Source organism: Aulonocara stuartgranti (genome assembly GCF_965226115.1).
Source record: "Aulonocara stuartgranti genome assembly, chromosome: 17".
NCBI lineage: Eukaryota > Metazoa > Chordata > Actinopteri > Cichliformes > Cichlidae > Aulonocara > Aulonocara stuartgranti.
This window is the reverse complement of record NC_138953.1, coordinates 28,579,540-28,597,881: the sequence shown is the minus strand read 5'-3', so window position 1 is coordinate 28,597,881 and position 18,342 is coordinate 28,579,540. Positions and strand designations below refer to the sequence as shown.

Sequence of the window (18,342 nt, the reverse complement as noted above, 5' to 3'; positions counted from 1 at the left end):
ATACTCTCTTTGGATGCCCCAGATATTATTATTTTACCATCTGTTTTCCTTACTACATATAAACTAGTAGTCCCCTGTGTTGTTTTCAGAGTTAACTGTTGTCTTTTTCTGGTAGATGGTCTGTTTTTCCTTTCTAACCATCGTAATTTGAAACCCTAACATCGGCCCCAATACCCTAGATTTTGACCCTGTTTTGTTATTAAAATCCCTCAGTAATATCCTACATTGTGCCCTGACATCATAATGTACCCTCAGTGCCCTGCATCCACATCCAGTGTACACTATTATTTTGCCCTACGGCCAATTCATACCATTGTTGTCCAGTATAGAGTAGATTGTCCCTGTCTTTTCCAACCTAACTCTTCCAAACTTACTCATATGCTACAGTCTGAACTCAAACCCTACACACTGCAAAAATATCCATGTCAACAAGTCATTTATTGATGCCCAGCATAACTTTTTCATGTGAAATATCTTAACTCAGAATAGGTAAAAAAAAAAAACATTTGGTATACGGTCATTACATTTGTTTTTGTCATTGGGACTATTGGTGCTTTTCTTCTTACTGGAGACCTGAAACATTTGTTCTTTCAATGCATAAAAATTCTGTGAAACTAAATGACTTGATGGGCATTGAAATGGACTTTTTTGCAGCACACCCTGACATCATACCCTGCTATCCATGCACATAGGCCCATACATTGTTACCATCCAAACAATGTGCATCACATTCATTCTTTTCCCTCTACTGTGACATTGTGCCCTACTCCAGTATCTTCTGCTCCCTGCAATGCGTAGGTTCACTGACACGCATGTTATTTGCATACATGTCGTTGACCAAGTGTGTGTTGCTGTGATGTGTTCCCCCCAGTGCTGAAAACAAGAGGAAGACCAAACACGCAGGCAAGACTATCAACCCTGAGTGGAACCAAACTGTCATCTATAAGAACATCCACCTGGAACAGGTACTGTGTGGTCAGAGACACTTGATTACACTAAAACAGTTTGAGCCTAGTTTGAGCCACTGAGCTGGGCCTCACTGTACTGTGGTGTTGGTGCTTTTTGGAGAATTATTAATTTAATTATCTGACAAATACAGTAATATGACTCACTTTGTGTAATTGGGATTAATCATACCAACAATGTTTCCAAAACTTTTGTCTCCCAGCTTTGATTCTGTGTCTTTGCAGTGCACATATACAGTATCTGTACCATTTTTTTTAACTGTATGCAACCTGCTAACCAAGCTTGCTAACATTAGCTGATAACTTTGCTCTTTACTCTCACATCCAGATATAATTAGAAAGAAAATACAATCAACATATATTGCTTCCTTACATGCTGCTCTTTATACTCTAAATGGTTGGGTGGCGGTGCCTCTTTTATATACAGTCTATTATTCACGCATGGTATTGATATTACTGTCTTAATGCTAATATTTTGCTTTGTTTAAATGTTTTAGGGTTTTTTCTAAGCAAACACAATTGCATCAGCATGATAACATCATAAGCTGGAGGTGTCTTCATCATGAGCTTGTTAGCATGCCCTGCCAAAGTACAGAGTAACAAAACCACTAGTATAGCTATAGACTCAAGCAACATGTGAACCGACACTATGAGCTCAGACACTCAAAAATGTTATTGTTATCTTACGCTGTTTTTTTTAAATGGCATTTTTCTATAACTCTGTAATAGTTCATATATGAATGGACAAATAAGAAAGCCCTCAACTGATTAATTTCCAGATTGAAAATAACAAAAAACTGCAGCACAATATATTGCTTTTTTTTTTACTGCTTCTGTGCCAACCTGTCATCGTTGCCACTGGTTTTCAGCGGAGCAGATGGATGTATCGCTGAGATTTATTATATCTGTTTAGATCCCATTTTAGATTCAGTGAGCCTGTATCAATCACAGCAAAACTGCCAACTTCTGTCGCCGTTTCTATTCGTTTTTCGGCTGCTTGAAGGCGTGAAACTGCTTTAACTTTAGCTTGAAACTTGAAACTTTTTTATGAACTCTTCAACTGTGTGTACATTTTAGCTTAAGAAGAAGACTTTGGAGGTGAGCGTGTGGGACTATGACAAGGGCTCCTCTAATGATTTCTTGGGGGAGGTAAGCTCCTTTGATATTATATTTTATACATATATGAATCCATAAAGGTTTTCTATAACTTTTAAAAACTTTTCTATTTGCTTGTAGGTGCTTATTGATCTGTCCAACACTGCCCAGCTGGACAACATCCCGCGGTGGCTCCCTCTCAAGGAGCAGAGCGAGGGGGACCACCACAGACGCTCGCACTCAGGCCAGGGTCGTCACAGTTCTTCTAAACCCTCCTCACAGCACTCCTCCCCTAAAACCACTGGTTCCTCGCATGATAATCAGGATTCCCCAAAATCATCTGTCATCAAGAGTCGAAGCCATGGGATCTTTCCAGATCCGGCCAAGGGTAGGACACGATGTATTCCCCTCACCTCGAATTAATCACCATCTTCCCCTAACAACACTCTGCTGCTTCTCTGCTGTTTCCTCGTCTCTGTAGTCTGTTCTTCTTTATCCCTTTCTTTCTCTTTTTTGCTTTCTTCCTGTCACTGCTCTCTCTATTTCTACCTCTACCTCTGTCCATTTTCTCTTTACAGTCTTGTCTCCTTTATTACCGCCACCTTCCTCTAGTCATTTTTGCACCCATTCTAGCTTTCGCTTCATGCTTTTTGCTTTCTCGTGGTCTGTTTTCTTGGTTGCCATGATGTCACCCTGCTTAGAGGCCTTGCCTTAGCTTCCCTCTATCTTTCTCCTAACACAGAGGGCAACATGGCCGTGGAAGGCTTTGAATGCTAGTTAAAAAATAAGCTCAAAGTAACATCAAATTTAATGAGCACGATAGACTATAAGACACACTGGCTAGATTCAGTATCTCACTAGCCAGCAACTCAGCTCGTTGTGAGTGGTGCGCAACAGGTGACAACCACTAAGAAAAGCAAAAGGTAGCCTTTTTTTTGGTAATTTGGTGAATCTGGTTGTTTTAGACACACAGGTGCCCTCTATCGAGAAATCTCACAGTAGCCCTGGCACATCGAAGCCTTCCCCGTCCGAGGGCCAGAGCCAAAGCCACAGCCACGGACACAGCCAACACTCTCGCTCACACGGCGCTTCACGCTCCAGCAAAAGCGCAGCACGACAGCACCATCAGGAAAGCCTCAATGGAAGCAGAGGAGGCGCTGCCGTAGCAACGGGCGATGCCCAACAGCAGTCACAGCAGCAGCCGCCACAACGCCTCCAACCAAGTAAACCAAGACGCAAATAAAGCCTACGCAGCATGGCCTCCTCGCACTCATCTGTTCTACCTTTTGTTGAGTTTTTTTTTTTTTCCCGTTCCTTTATTTCCTTTTCCTTACTTAGTTTCCCCTCACTCCTCACACTCTCTGGTTCTCTTCAGCATTGTATCCACAGTGTGTCAACCTTTCATGGCTTCTCTTCTGTATGTATTCACAAGTGTCAGCAGCCAGCACCTCACCTGTAAGGTAGCACACTGTCTTTGACCCTTACTTATTTTGACCTCCTTCCAAATACGCATAATGCTAGCTAATAAGTATCCAGTTCTAACTATTTAAAATCCTATTAGTGTTAAAAAATATGTAATAAAGAGGCTTAAATGTACTTTAATGGAGTTAAACTTAAATATTAGCTTTCGTTTTGACTGACATTAGCTTTTAATTTTAAGATGACAGTGTAAACAGTAGTAAATAAATGAAACAGAAAAAAGCAGATTTGCACAAGATGTTCAAACGAGCTTGGCGATAATGTCAGAGCAGCTCGCTCTAATGATGAAAGATTACTGATAAAACAGTTTCGTAACAGAGGACAGTTCATCAGGAAAATAATTCTTCAGAATTCAGAAAATGACTTTTGCTGCCTGCTAGAACTTAAATCATTTCATTTAACTGATCCGACTTTAAAACCGAAGACAGTTGCAGTCCCCTCCCTTATATCATTTACCTATTTGGATTTTTACTTTGATTTTATTATTATTATTATTTATTTTTATTTTTTGAGTTCTGTATAATTTCCTTTTTTGTTAACAAACAACGACCAGCTTTTCTGAAGCTCCTCCACCGAGATGGCTGTGCATGCAGTCCGCTACACCCACCCTCCCAACCCTTTTTTTTCTGTTTAAACAACTACCGGACCCACGATGCACCTCAGTAGATGCTGCACGCCCCACCCAATAGTGATGTGGGAGGGGCACTGCACACTGTGGCTGCATGTGATTGACAGTCAAGCTGGTTGCCATGATGAAGATAAACCGCTCTCTGAATCTCCATCTCGCTCCTCCCTCCTTCTAATTTGAATTCCAACACCATGACCTCTGTTTCCCGGCGTTGACCCCTTGACATCGTGCCTGTGAAACTAAACTCATCCAGGCCAAAGAGGCCGCCTCTCACTGAGGCACCAGAGACACAGCGTAGTGGGCGTGCTCACCATTCAGAGAGCCCAGTCTGACTGGCTGCCTGCCCTGCCATCGATTGTGTCGGCCAAAGGGAGCAGAGCAGACGGCAGACACCTGACCCTCAGGAAAGCCGTGTCAGAAGAGAGGCCGCAGAGCACCGGAGGTGAGAGTTTGCCCAAGAGTCTCCTCTCTGTCGTGTGACTGAAGCACAGATGGAGCAAGGAGAGAAAGAGAGAGTGAGAGAAAGAGAGGATGCAGTACTACTAACGCACACCTGCAGAAAGAAAGAGGGGAATATTCATAAAAGAGACAGGAAGATAGAGAGAAAGTTGCACTCAGCCACATCACCACAGATTCATGCACACACGGCACACACTTTTCTTGAAGGCCACCGACACAGTTCACTAATACCAGGAAGTCAATATCCAAAACTGTGAGATGAGTCATTGAATGTTAACACTTTGCCACTGCCACATCTGCTGCATCATTAAACTGTTATTAGTGAGCTTTTTCGCAATCCGGCATTGATGCCGTGTCGAGTGGCTTGAAAGAAAAACGTGTCGGCATGGATCCTCTCGTGCACCGCATCCACGCATCTTACTTCATTCATACTCTTATCACACTGCCTGATCAGCAGTTTGAGAGCAAAAAAGCTAAAACATTGAAAATCATCTAAAATATCCTGCATTAAACAGTTAAAAAGATTATAAAGAGACAGTCGTAAACATTCTTTAAAGTCCCGAAAATATGAAACTGAAGCACACTGAGGCAGTTTCACTTAAACTTGAGGAATCGGAACGCGATTCTTATTTCATGTAGACGACTAACGATGTCAGTGGAGTCTTCGTGTCTCTTGTTTAGTCTGCATAAACATATACATGTGATATCGCTCTGGTTCTATGTGTGCGTTTTAAGTTTTTAATTTTAAATGTGACTTTTTACTGTCTTGTCTTTGCCGAGAGAAAGATGTCTGTCCATGTGCTTTCAGTGTTTGTGTGCTATTCATTGCGATCCAGTCCTGTGTGCTTTAAAGTAGCTTTCTCTTTGACTTTAGCAAAAACTTTTCAAGTTTTATAGCAGATTTCCACTGCTGCAAATAAGTAATGCTACCTGGCCCATGTTTTTTTTTTTCTTTTTTTAATTATTGGAACCAACCGAGGAGGGGAAGGGGCAATTTTTCTTTCTTTGTCTTTGTCGTGATGGGTGTGGTGATATCTATGCACAGCTCGGTCAACCTACAAATCAGGAGATGCCCCGGTCACAGCAGCCTCGTTAGATAGTGGCTTGAGCGGCAGCGCCTACAGCCTACTGGACGAGGAAGCAGAGGCAAACGAGGTGGACAGTGCTATCTTCCAAGTGCCCCGATTGTGAGTCAATTTATTTATCCCACAAAGAGCGGCATTTTAGCATTTTAAACATGTTAATTTGCTTAACTATTCCTCGCTGTACTAAAGATATACTGTACTACATTGTAATATGCTATGCACTTAAATAATTTATATATTTTTTTCTCTTCCTCAGTGGAAAGATCCCAAATGGCACAGATGTGATAAAATCATCACTGGGACACAGTGACACTGAAGGTTGGGCATGTATCTGTTATACAGTAAATGTTTTTTGTGTGTGTTTTTGGTGTATTCATTACAACATTCATGACATGATTATCTAAGAGTGCAATTAGCAAATGGCTCCTAAAGTTTGCATGACCAACATTTAAACTAGTCCCTTGATGTTATGTGCCATAAAGGGGTTGGACATGGTAGGCAGCTACTGACAGGTAGCATTTAAATAAGACTCACCTGGTATTAAATGGGCTCAAACGGTATCAAGAAAAGTGCCCTATGCCATTTCACCACATCAGCCTGAACCATTGATATAAGCACACACTACATCGATACTTTTATCTTGATTCTGACCCTGCGGTCTAAATGTTGCGCCAGATATCAAGACACACCAGTCAAATAAGGCAATATTTTTCCAATCTTTTGTCCAATTGTGTGCAAATTGTAGCCTCAGTTTCCGGTTCTTAGCAGGCAGCTGAGTGGCAGTCGGTGTGGTCTTCTGATGCTGTAACCCATCTCCTTCAAGGTTGGATGTTTTGTGCTTTCACACAAACGTCCAACCTTGGAGAAGATGCTCTTCTGCATACCTTGGTTGTCACAAGTCGTTGTTTGAGTTATTGGTGCCCTAACTATCACCTTAAAGCAGTCTGGTTATTGTCCTCTGAACTCTGGAATCAACAAGCTTTTTTTCCCAAAGAATTGCTGCTCACTGGATATTTTTGTCCTTTTCTGGCCATTTTCTATAAATCCTAGAGATGTTTGTGTTTGAAAATCCCAGTAGATCTAAACTACTCAGACCAGACTGTCTGGCACCAACAACGCCACATTCAGAGACACATAAATCCCCTTTCTTCTCCATTCTTGATGCTCAGTTTCAACTTCAGTGGGTTGCCCTTTACCATGTTTGCCATGTGGCTAAATGCACTGAGTTGATGCCATGTGATTGGCTAATTAGATATTTATATGAGCGAGCAGCTGAACAGGTGTACCTAACAAAGTTGCTGGGGAGTGTATATATTTTATAACTGCTCACAATAGTTACTCATCCAATTTTAAGTCAGCTCTATTGGTCTATTATATGATTTCTTACTCCTTCTTATGTTGTAATTTGGCTTACGACATACCACACTGTAATTATGACACTGTAATTTTAAATGGACTTATTTTATCTTTTTATCGTTTCACCATCTGCGCTCTGTCTTTTTGTGTCACTGGATTTCTCACTTTTCATCACTTCAGAAGACATTACATCCACTGATTTAACCAAATCCCTGCCTGTATATGACTATATAGTCAACCTTAAACCCCAGACTTCATCCTAAATTGTAAAGATTTATGTTATTGTCCTGAGAAAGGAGCTGCTTCCCCACAATGTAACTGTGTAAACAGATTTATGTCCCCACAACATGGGTAATAAAAGTGCACTTACACACAGCCTACATTTGCCAGGGACTTGTTGACCCAGCTTTCACAACTGCCACTTCCATTCAGTTGCCAAGGCAACTAGAGGCCAGGCAAGGCTCATCATAACTTCTCCTTGTCCTTGTTAAATCAATAAATGTGATTGCTCGCAGACCATGTCAGATATTAGTCATCGCATTCACACACTTTGTGCTCTGTAGAGTACGTCCACTTTGAAAGATGCCACATTTAAAATAATTGTAATAATCGAGCTTATACCCATCCTTATTTTCTTAAATTAGCTCTAAAGCCCTTCCTATTTTCAGTAGCTTTTAACTTGAGGTCTAATAGTTTGCTGAAGTTCACTGTAAATACATCCTATTGCTCTTTTATTTGACTTTTTTCTTTTTTACCCATTTAGAAGGTGCCTGGAAAGCACCTCTGTTGTTTTAAAATGTGCCATATAAATAAGGTTAACTTGACTAGTGCATATTTAGCTTCATGTGTGTATGCATTTAGGTAAGACTCAGGTAATGGGAGAGATAAAGATCGCTTTGAAGAAGGAAATGAAGACGGAAGGTGAACACCTGGTCCTTGAGATTCTTCAGTGTCGTAACATCACCTACAAGTTCAAGACTCCAGATCACCTGCCTGGTAACTGAAAATACCTGATCTATGCACATGACCGAACCAATGCCAAGCTAAAGTACACCAACTGAGCAAGCTGTTGTGACATATCACTTATTGTCATCCATTCTGTCAAGAATCGTGTTTTAGGAAGAGGAAGGTGAAAGAGAGGAAAAAGTATATTTACAGAGAGTTTCCATGATACGCATAATTTATATCGCATTTAACAGCTGGGAAGCCCACACAAATATGTGTTCTGGCATCTAGCTTCCCTTCAAATGTTTGCCAGTTTTATAGCAGTAGAACAACTGGTGTTGCAATAAAGTGTTTCCCAGCCCACGTAGAGCATTTAACCCTTAAGTAATATGTACTGTATATGTGTAAGGCTAAAAAAGAGACTGTAAAGGCTCACTAATGACACATAAGCCTGGGCAAATAAGATGTGGGATGTGCCATTTATGAGTTATATTTGACAGAAACTGTGTAGTTCGAGTAGTAGCATACATTACAGTATGTAACTCCCTTTAATTGAAAATTAATTAAAGTGTTAAAAAAATACAAATAGCTTCATTAGAGTACAATCGTATGCTATTTAGCCTTTAAAGATTGCTCTGTGCATTATTATTTAGACACATTGGATAAATGCGTTGGGAGTTATATAGCACAATTACATGAATCTTTCTGCTGATATAATGCAGATTGTTGCCCACACTGCCTCTGCTTGTAGTATTTACTTCCTTAATACCCAAGCTGCCGGCCACTTGCTTGATTTGCATTTGCTACCAGATGGGACCTGCACAAAAGGCTTTATTTCAGCTGAGAATACACTGTCACTCTGCAGTACAGAATCTTGCTCGGTGTTTCATAATGGTAACACTTTATAGTTATGACAGTTATATAAACTATTTATATGTTATATAAAAGTATCGTTTTCAGTGCAGCTGTGTTCGCTATAGACACCCAGTGTCAGGATTCGAAGAATTGGGAGTCACACTCAAAAAGGCAGATTGAAGCAACAAAAGCCATCTTATTGCACTGATACAGAGAACACAAAGTCCAAAACAAACCATCGGGAATCCAAAGTAATCACAGAAATATGCAAGTGAACCACACTGTGAAAGAGAGCAGATGCTGAGGCAAAAATAAAGGGAAGGCATGGCTATTAGTACACAAAGGGGTAATCAGGGAAGTGGACACAGGAGGGTAACGAGAAAGCAGGGAAGTGAAACTAAAAGCAGGTTGCAAGAAACAACTGTCAGAGGAAAACAGGAAATTATTTAAAAGATATCTGCTTAAATCCTGAAATATGATACAGAAGGAAAGGATCAAGCCTTTATTTACAAGCTTGAAACTGAAAAAAAAAAGGCACATTTTTATTGCACTAATAAAAAGTTATTAAAGATATATGTTCTTAATCCCTAATCCTAAGTGGAAAAATAGGACGGAACTAAATAAACCTTTTAAAAAATACCTAAAACAAATGATTATAGGAAGACATTTTCCTGCAGATGTCAGAAGTCACACTCAGAGAAATCGCATACTTTGTTTTGTTTTGCTTTGTTTCTGTCCACAGATCTTTATGTGAAGCTCTACGTGGTGAATATCGCCACCCAGAAAAGGATCATCAAGAAGAAGACCAGGGTTTGTCGCCACGACCGTGAGCCGTCCTTTAATGAGACCTTCCGCTTCTGCATGAACCCCACCGGACACGCGCTACAGGTAATCCACACAAAGTGTATGTTCACAGTCACATGCCACGTTAGCATCCCATTAAGCACGCACAAAACTGCTGCTTTTTGTTCTTTCCAGCTATTCCTGGTGTCCAACGGTGGCAAATTTGTGAAGAAGACCTTAATAGGCGAGGCCTACGTGTGGCTGGATAAAGTTGATTTACGCAAGCGAGTGGTGAGCTGGCACAAGCTGCTTGCCAGCACTGCCCAGATCCACTCATAGGAGGGGACTCAATCTAAAAGAAATAAGCTTAAGCGGAAAACAGGTTTCTGACATCTGGGTTCCACATCTGGAACGCTGATTCAGTCTTCTGGAAGGTCTGGGCACGGGAAGAGGGGGGATTTTTTTCTTCAACCTTTGTTTCAGGGCTCGCATAGCTTGCTATTTGGAAAAATGCTTTCAGCAAATGATGATATCTGCTCTGATTATGTGAAAAACTTTGAGGAAACCATTATGTGTTTACAGGGAATAAACACATGTTTACAGGACATACAGTGTACAGCAGTGTAGCCAGGACTTAGAAGAAGAACACAGGTGCTGAGTTCAGAGGTCAAGTGCAGAATCAACCAGGTATTACACACTTTATCTCACATACACACACACATGCTCACGACATTGCACACAGTCATTCACACAGAACTTCAAATCTAATAGATACAGGGAATGGACACACTTATAGATTCGAATTGATTTATTTTGACGTGTTATCCATTAAATGTTCTTTAAATGCTCATTGATGTATTGATTTACAAAGCGTTTTGGGAATGAAATAGTAAAGACTCTGCTATAGAGACCTCTTATTTATTTTTGTATTATGATATTAGCGTAGAGTTCTATGATTTGTCTTCGCCTCAATTATTTAAGTACTTTAACAATCTATTCTGGGAAGGAAGTATATTTTATAATACACTACCTAGCATTCCAGTTCAATACAAAAAAAAATATTGCAAGCATGTTTTTGACTTTATTAACAAAAACTACTTGTTCCCTACCCTTTTAATCTGATTTTTCCCTGATGTTATCCAATGATGACTATTGTTTGATATAGCATCAATATTAATATATATCAAATTGGACATTACATGTTGTGCGCATGAGTCTATCTATTTGGTATGGAGTGCCACATGTTCAACAAAAAAAAAACACCTCCAAGGTTCACTTTGTATATAGTGAAGTGTCATAGCTGGACATTATTCTACATATATAGATATATAGATATATATAGATATCTTTATCACAGACAATCAAGTCTTGATGATTGTGGCATAGAGGTTTTATTTATTCATGATGCTGCCCCTTAGAATGTGAGACGTTTACTATATGAGAGTTAAGCATTTCCTCTTTTTCCTTGTAAGATTGGAGCACATTAGAAGTCTTGCATCAGTCTTGCTTTCGTTCGTAAGGGCAGTCAACTCGACGACACTCGCTTTTGTAGTATTTTGCACTTTTTCTGCTTAGAATGTAAAACTAACATCATCATCCTGCTAAATTATTATTTTTTCACTGGGAAAGTGAGAAACTATAGACCAGGAACTACCCAGAGTTACGATCCTAAGACGCGATGCTGTAACAGTAGCATGATGATGTTTCGTCCCACCTCCACGCGCACTTCATTAAACGCCTATTATGCCCATTATTTCATGAGACAGGTCCTGTACAGGTGTCAAAAGACTGGAAGGCTGGTTCATTTAACATTTTCAGTGAAATATCCGAGTGATTTCTATGCAACATCTACTATATAGCGTAAATAACTGCACCCTGACTTGCCAGAAATATGACACTTGGTTTGAGAGGAAGCATTTCTGTTTATTTTGCACTGCTATGTTTTCATGTCCTCCACGAAATGGTTACTGCTTTAATATGATTTGTTGTTTTCTGTTTGGTTTTTTTATTTACCGTGTGATTTTTTTGTATTGCTATATGAATCTTTATTTATTGCCTGTGAGACAATTTCATATGTTGTATTATATTTGTTTACAGTACATATCAGATGTACAGAGAAATTAGGTTTTTATACACTATGTAGTGCTTGTTTACAATATTTAGAGGGGCCTGAAACTCAGAGAACCAACTTTTTTGCCCTTGTGCACGAACACACGCTCACATTAAAAACGCCAATTCCACGTAGCTATAAATCAAAGGAAGAAAATCGAACATTCCTAGTCATGATTCCTATCTTTGTTTTGCCCTCCCCCTTCGATTTGTTTCATTTTCCAGTAAGTGTATGAATTACCAAAAAAAAGCAACTAAAGAAAACCTTGTAATCAGTGGACTTCACACCTCAAACGTAAGGTGCAACGTGCATTTTTGGTTGCTTTTCTTAACTTTCTATCCATGTGCTCGTGTGTGTGTGTGTGTAGCATCTTCACACCAAGTCCATGCATGTCATTAGCTCTAATGCAGTATCCCTTCCTTTACATGTTATCTGTCTAAATTATCTAAAATTTCTCATAACACACAATGAATTATACAAACACACACACACACCCAGATGCCATCTCTATCTTCAACCTTGTAAATAAATAGTTTTTTTATACTGGGGTTTGGGGAAGCAATAGGTCTTTTAGCAGTCAAAACTAAACAAAAAACAAACAAAAAAAAGTCGCGTGATCTTAGAAGTAACAGGGAGTTGTTTCTCCTTGGATCGCTGTACAGTGGATAGGCCGAGGGAAGAGCTTCTGTCTGTTTTTAGGGACCCAGATTTACCCGACCCTTTACACCAAACACTAAAAGTTTACCAGAGTCTAACACAGAAGTCTATCTTCACAACTCAAGTAGTTGCAGGAGAATTTAAATGTGCTCACACTGGATGTTGCATGTTTTGTTGGTGGTTCATACTATTTTTGTGTCCGGATATTATTAAAGAAAAAACAAGAATGGTGTAGAGAGAGATATAGAACAAATGTTATAGAGGGGGAAGTTATGAAGAAAACTTATAATTGATGATGTATGCTGAGTGTACAAAGAGTATGCTTGTAAAAACCTGTCTGGTTTTTCACTTGTAAGTAAACAGAAAAAAAAAGAAATCTAATGTCATGGTTTTGTGATTGTATACAGGAGGTATTGATAAATTATGCAAAATGTGCTGTAAAAATGGCTGTTGCCCCATGTCTAAATATTAAATATCATATAAATGAAGCATCATTAGCGTGCATTGAGTTTACTGCATATTCCACTGTTAGATAGCACGATTTTATTTTGAACGTAGAAAGTGCAATTTCTGGGAAACTGCAGTGTTTTTATATATATATGTCTGTGTATATATTTCCGGGGGGGGGGGGGGAGAGGTTGCATACATGGCTTGCATATGAGGAAGTAACAGAATACAGCCACAAGATGGTGCCATCTGCTATCGTTTTGGCCAGTTGGAGCCCCGTGGTGACGTCCAAGCAAGCCTACGCGAGCCTGCAGTGCTCACACATGTGTCTTCACTTATTACTGATTAGTCTTTTCGTGACTGTGTGGGAGTGTGCAGATGGGGCTTGCTGACAGATCCTTCTGTAGCATCATTTGGTCCGGCTTCATTGTGAGACAAATCAGCACCAGGTGTGTGTATATGTGTGCTCAAGGCTATTTGTTGGTCCTTGATCCCTTTGTATGCATAATGCTAAAATGTGCTATAATAGGATATCTGACATTTGCTCAGATGTGTCTATAATGCTATGTTACTTTCATATATATATATATATATATATATATATATAAAATATAATAATATGGTATACGGTGTTGCACTATGGTAACATATGGTATAATGTGGCATGTAGCAGCACCATATAGCGTGCCCTGTTTGATCCTCCTTGTTAACTCTAATGGTGTCACTACATCAAGTAAGATTAACATAATGTTGTATTCAGTAAGACCATAAGAGCAAAGGAGAAGATGGAATTCCCCCTGTTGGCCGTCAGAAACAAATGCAATTTTAAGATGTAGAATCCTCGCCCATTTTTTATATACAGTCTATGGTATGAGACAAAATTGTGTTTAAAAAAAACGAAGAACCAAACCTTAAACTGAAGCAAAATGTAACCATCCAAAGAAAGATAGATAGATAGCACACAATGACAAAGATGAAGACTAAACTACACAGCACACCAGGGAGACACTATAAGGCACATATAAGGATGAAAGTAAAATAGGCAGTACCTGACAGCAAAACAATGAAAGTCATGGAGACAAACAGTAAGACACCAGCAAGCAAGCATGGGGAAAAGGAAACACAATACAACTAAAGATTACAAAGGAGACTGGGAAGTCTGAAAAAAGGTGTCTGACATTCTCCACGGACAGGCTTTTCTCATTAGCTTCACCCGGCAACATCATGAAGAAAAGATTCAGTTGTTCGGCTCAACAACCATGGGTCTGAAATCTTGCTGTACTTTCACCCCTGGAGGGCTGTTCTTTAAAGCCAGGAAACTCTGAAAAAAGCTCAGAGGCGACTAATGAGAATGACAGGTTAGCACTAAAACCTTCTAAAATCAATATACAGTCCACTGACTCATATTTAGTAGATCTGAATTTACTTCATGAGTGATGGTGGAATAATGTGTTTACTGCAACATACAACAACCTAAAAGCATGTCCAAATCATAGAAATAATCTGTAACAGTTTTTCATTTTAAAAAATGTTTTAGACTTTTTATACATATGTATATTACACCAACAGGGGGCGTAAGAAATCCATTTTACACAGTCACACAGTTCTCTGTAGTGGAATCCTTTTGGACCTTTGACCTTAAGTATTTCTGAGTTCAAAATAGAGATCCCATAAGCTTAAATGCATTTAAACTTATAAATAACTTACTTATTATTGCATTTTTTCAGGGAGTAGTGCGAGTCTGTGTGTGTCTGTGTGTTTACCGACAGGGGGATGGATCACCTGTGTCAGCACCTGCTGAATGTTGACTCTGCAGCTGAAAAAAAACACCTGCTTCTGCCAGCTGAGTATGCCACAAAATAATTGTGTGTTGGAAAAATAGAAGACCACCTACAGTTATAATACCTACAACAAAAGAAGGATTTTATCTATTATTTTATAGGAATGAGCGATCTATACAAATGCACAGTAATGAAAAGGTTTAAAAGCTGTAATGAGAGCTGCTACGATTCATGATTTGACGGTGACACTGTCAAAACTACAGGAGGCTGAGCTGGAGGTGACGGAGTTGAAAATACTAAGGTTTTTGTTGTCAGTGACCAGGAGGGGACATGGTTAGATGCAAGTATATCAGAGAGGCATTTCAGGGTGAGTGGTTTGAAGGCAAAGTTAAGGAGGAAAGGGTTGAGATGGTTTGGACAGGTGCAGAGAACGGATAGTAGATATACTGGACAAATGGTTGAAGTTGAAGGTGCCAGGTAGATAGCCAGGAGACAGACAACCCACTGTGGTGACCCCTAAAGGGAGCAGCTGAAAGACAAAGAATATGCAAATGCACAGTAACTATATGGTTAACAGAAAACAAAAATCCTTTCCTCTGTCTACACAAGTACTATTTAATGCTTGGCTTATTGGTGTACAGTGATAGAGAATTGATCAGGCATTTGGTGTTGATGAAACCAAGCCAAAGTTACTGCTGTGAAGCACCTTAATGTTAATTTGTGCCCTAAAAAAGAATTAATTATATATATAAAAAAGCAGATGATGCTAATCAGGTACATAAAGCAAAAAGATGACTAATGTGGGGAACCTTGATCATCGCTGGTGATCTGGTACAATTGTAATCTTTCTGAGAACACCTGTTGCAAACACTACACCAGATATCGCTGAATGGGGCAAAGTGAGCACTAATGAGCCTCAAATTGATCTTTTGGAGAAAAAACTTTAAGTATAGCAGGATACTAAGCTCTTAGCTACTGCATGCTAGAACAAAAGCGTACCCAGTAAGCTTGACAGTTGGCTAATGTTCACATGAAGTATTGTCCGCTATTTAAACTTTGCATATTTGTAGAAGAAGTTCACCTTCAGCCAGAGGTTTCTCCAATTTTACCTTTATGTGCTAAGCTAAGCTAGCCAACTGCTAGCTGTAGCTTAGCTTAAATTTACACAATAATACATTTAGAAAGAAGCCTGGTTCTGTCAAATAATATCCCACAAGTTAAGTTAAGAAGTTCATAAAGCAAAAATATGCTTTATGTCTACAATTTGTATAGTCTGTAATGCTGCAGCTCTCTGTATAAGTTCTTTCCAGAAGTGTTCATGAGAGAAAGATAGAGGACCTTAGATTATATGGTTTGATTAAGTTATGATGTGCTTCTGGCTAAAATTTTCCACAACTTGATCAAATTATGCCAGGCTCTCTCTGCCAGGTTCTTCTCTGGTGTGTACTTTATTCCCTTTATGTCTCCCCTGTTTGTTTCATGTTCCCTGTGATCTCTTTCATATTCCCCCTCTTCATACCGCTTCTCAGTGAGTCCCCCTTTGTTTTCCCCCCTCTCTGATTCTGATAGATCCCTTACATCCTTCGCTTCTAAAGATGTGTTTGTTCCCCTCTTTTGTCTTCAAAGATGTGGCCTGAATCAGATGGTGGCTTGGAAACATTGTGCTGTTGTCCTGCATCTGTGATTCACAGAGCGGTAACTTTGATGAAAACAGAGATCTGACGAGGCGGGATCAGGCAATGTCGTTGGATGCATCAGCTTATGCAAGGTTAGACAGAGGTTACACATCCATCAAATATGCCTTGATCTCCAAAGAGGTGCTGCAAACTTTCACTTGAGATATCACTTGGAAGCACTGCTTCTTTAAGACTTTTGCTGATGGGATAAACTACCCTTGTAACACAGTGGAGGATAAGGGTGCCTAAATTGGAATACTCAAGTAAAATACAGGTATCTACCTTTAATTTTTGCATTGATTGAGTAAATGATCTTAGTTACCACTGCAGAATAGTGTAAAAGAAAGCATCTGGATTGTGATTGAATTTCCATAACCTTGTTCCTAAATTTGTTCTCTTGCTCTGAAATTCACATCTGGTAAAGTCCAGATGTCCAGATGATACACAGACACGGATGTGCTGTCTCTAACCAGTGACTGATGGTAGTGTTTTGATAAGAGGAGACGCCAGCATTTGGACACATGAATGTGAATTGAGAAAGGGATCTTTGCTGGCAAGTGTCAGAAGATGATGTTGTAGATCATGAGCTTTAGCTGCAGCGGTTGTATATGATGCAGAAAACATATGTTAACATAACTATTAGGATAAGACATTAATCAGAGTCACCTGTTACATATGTGACAGTTTACTGCTCTACATGCATGTGGTCACATGAGTCTTGTCAACAAAAATTCTTTTGAGAATTTGAGTAGGAAAATGTAATTTTTTAGAAAGGATTCAAGATTTTGTGAGTTAAAAAAGAGAACAGGACAGCTAAGACCCTTCATATCTCATCACCTCAGATCCCCCCTGAAGACAGCTTCCCATCACTGGATGCCCAGTTTCACCCTAAGGCCATCCTTTGCTGGGCCATGACTTCTCTTACTGACAGAATAGTTTTCACTAATAGTAATGTGATCAGTCAGTGCACAGAGGGGACCGAGGCTGCCCCTGTCCCAAACGAGACATCATATCACACACACTCTCCGTCACTTCTCTTTCACTGAGTCAACAAGGTGTAACCACTCCAGCCATCACCCGAGACAAGACTGTGGTGCAAGAAAACCAGTGTTGTTTTTTATGGGGTGACCTACAAACGCTGTGTCTCGCAAAGAAGAGGATATTCAAGGAATTTGCAAACACAATCTTTAAGATTATATAAATATCAATAAGTTTGAATCAATCATAAATAAATGATGTGACGTCTCAGGAGAAAATCAGACACTTGCATATACTGTATGCTAACAACAAATAGCATCGCTGTAGAGCAGGGGTAGGCAACTCCAGGCCTCGAGTGCCGGTGTCCTGCAGGTTTTAATCGCACCCTGGGTTAACACACCTGAATCAAATGATTAAGGAGACTTGAAGGAGGAGCTTGGCCATTTGTTATTGTTTTGGGAGATTTCATGCTGCTGTACAGTAACTTCTCATAGACTAGTGCATATCAGACCTAAATAGCAGAGGCACCAGTTGCTATAAATATACAAATATAGAGCAAGACTGGAGGAACAGAATGAAAACACAAAAGGGAATTACCTAATTAATCCAAGGAACACAGAACCCAAACTCAAAGATAATCAAAAATGTTCGAATGAATTTCAAACATAAAAAACCCAAAAGCTTGGGTATAAAATCCAATGATCGTGGCAAGCAGCCATGCAACAGCTAGTTCATCTGAAGCTAAGCCTGCGCTGTGCGCACTGACCCTCACGTACGTAGCCAGCATAGCTGTTGGTGTTTTGGTTCCCTAGGAGTGACATTGTGCAAAATATTATCACTCTTTCCTCACAGCAAGAACCCATGGCCTTTCTGTGTGTTTCTGTGCGAAGTTTGCATGTTCTCCTCATGTTTCTGTGGTATTCCATGGGCTGAAACCCACACATCCAAGGACTTTCAAGGCTAGAATAATTCTCTTGTCACTGTTTTTGACCAATGACCTATTGTACAGCTGGAGTTATTCCCCTGGCACAGCACAAAGGCTT

General features: G+C 39.8%; 1 protein-coding gene across 6 annotated transcripts in view; it reads left to right on the top strand.

Annotated features, from left to right (window-relative positions):
* Positions 1-10,912, top strand: part of pcloa (piccolo presynaptic cytomatrix protein a) — a 62,167-nt gene extending 51,255 nt beyond the window's left edge. For 4 of the 6 annotated variants that reach the window (XM_082511809.1, XM_082511808.1, XM_082511807.1 and 1 more), the window contains 9 exons: positions 872-965; positions 2,043-2,114; positions 2,202-2,448; positions 3,026-3,283; positions 5,672-5,813; positions 5,968-6,029; positions 7,929-8,063; positions 9,610-9,755; positions 9,846-10,912. In XM_082511809.1, the coding sequence (XP_082367935.1) occupies positions 872-965; positions 2,043-2,114; positions 2,202-2,448; positions 3,026-3,283; positions 5,672-5,813; positions 5,968-6,029; positions 7,929-8,063; positions 9,610-9,755; positions 9,846-9,989 (1,300 nt within the window). In that variant the 3' untranslated portion in view covers positions 9,990-10,912. Of the gene's footprint in view, positions 1-871; positions 966-2,042; positions 2,115-2,201; positions 2,449-2,802; positions 3,284-5,671; positions 5,814-5,967; positions 6,030-7,928; positions 8,064-9,609; positions 9,756-9,845 lie in introns of those variants that run through there. The other 2 variants (XM_082511810.1, XM_082511811.1) reach the window with 2 other exon arrangements.
* The last annotated feature ends 7,430 nt before the right edge of the window (positions 10,913-18,342 follow it).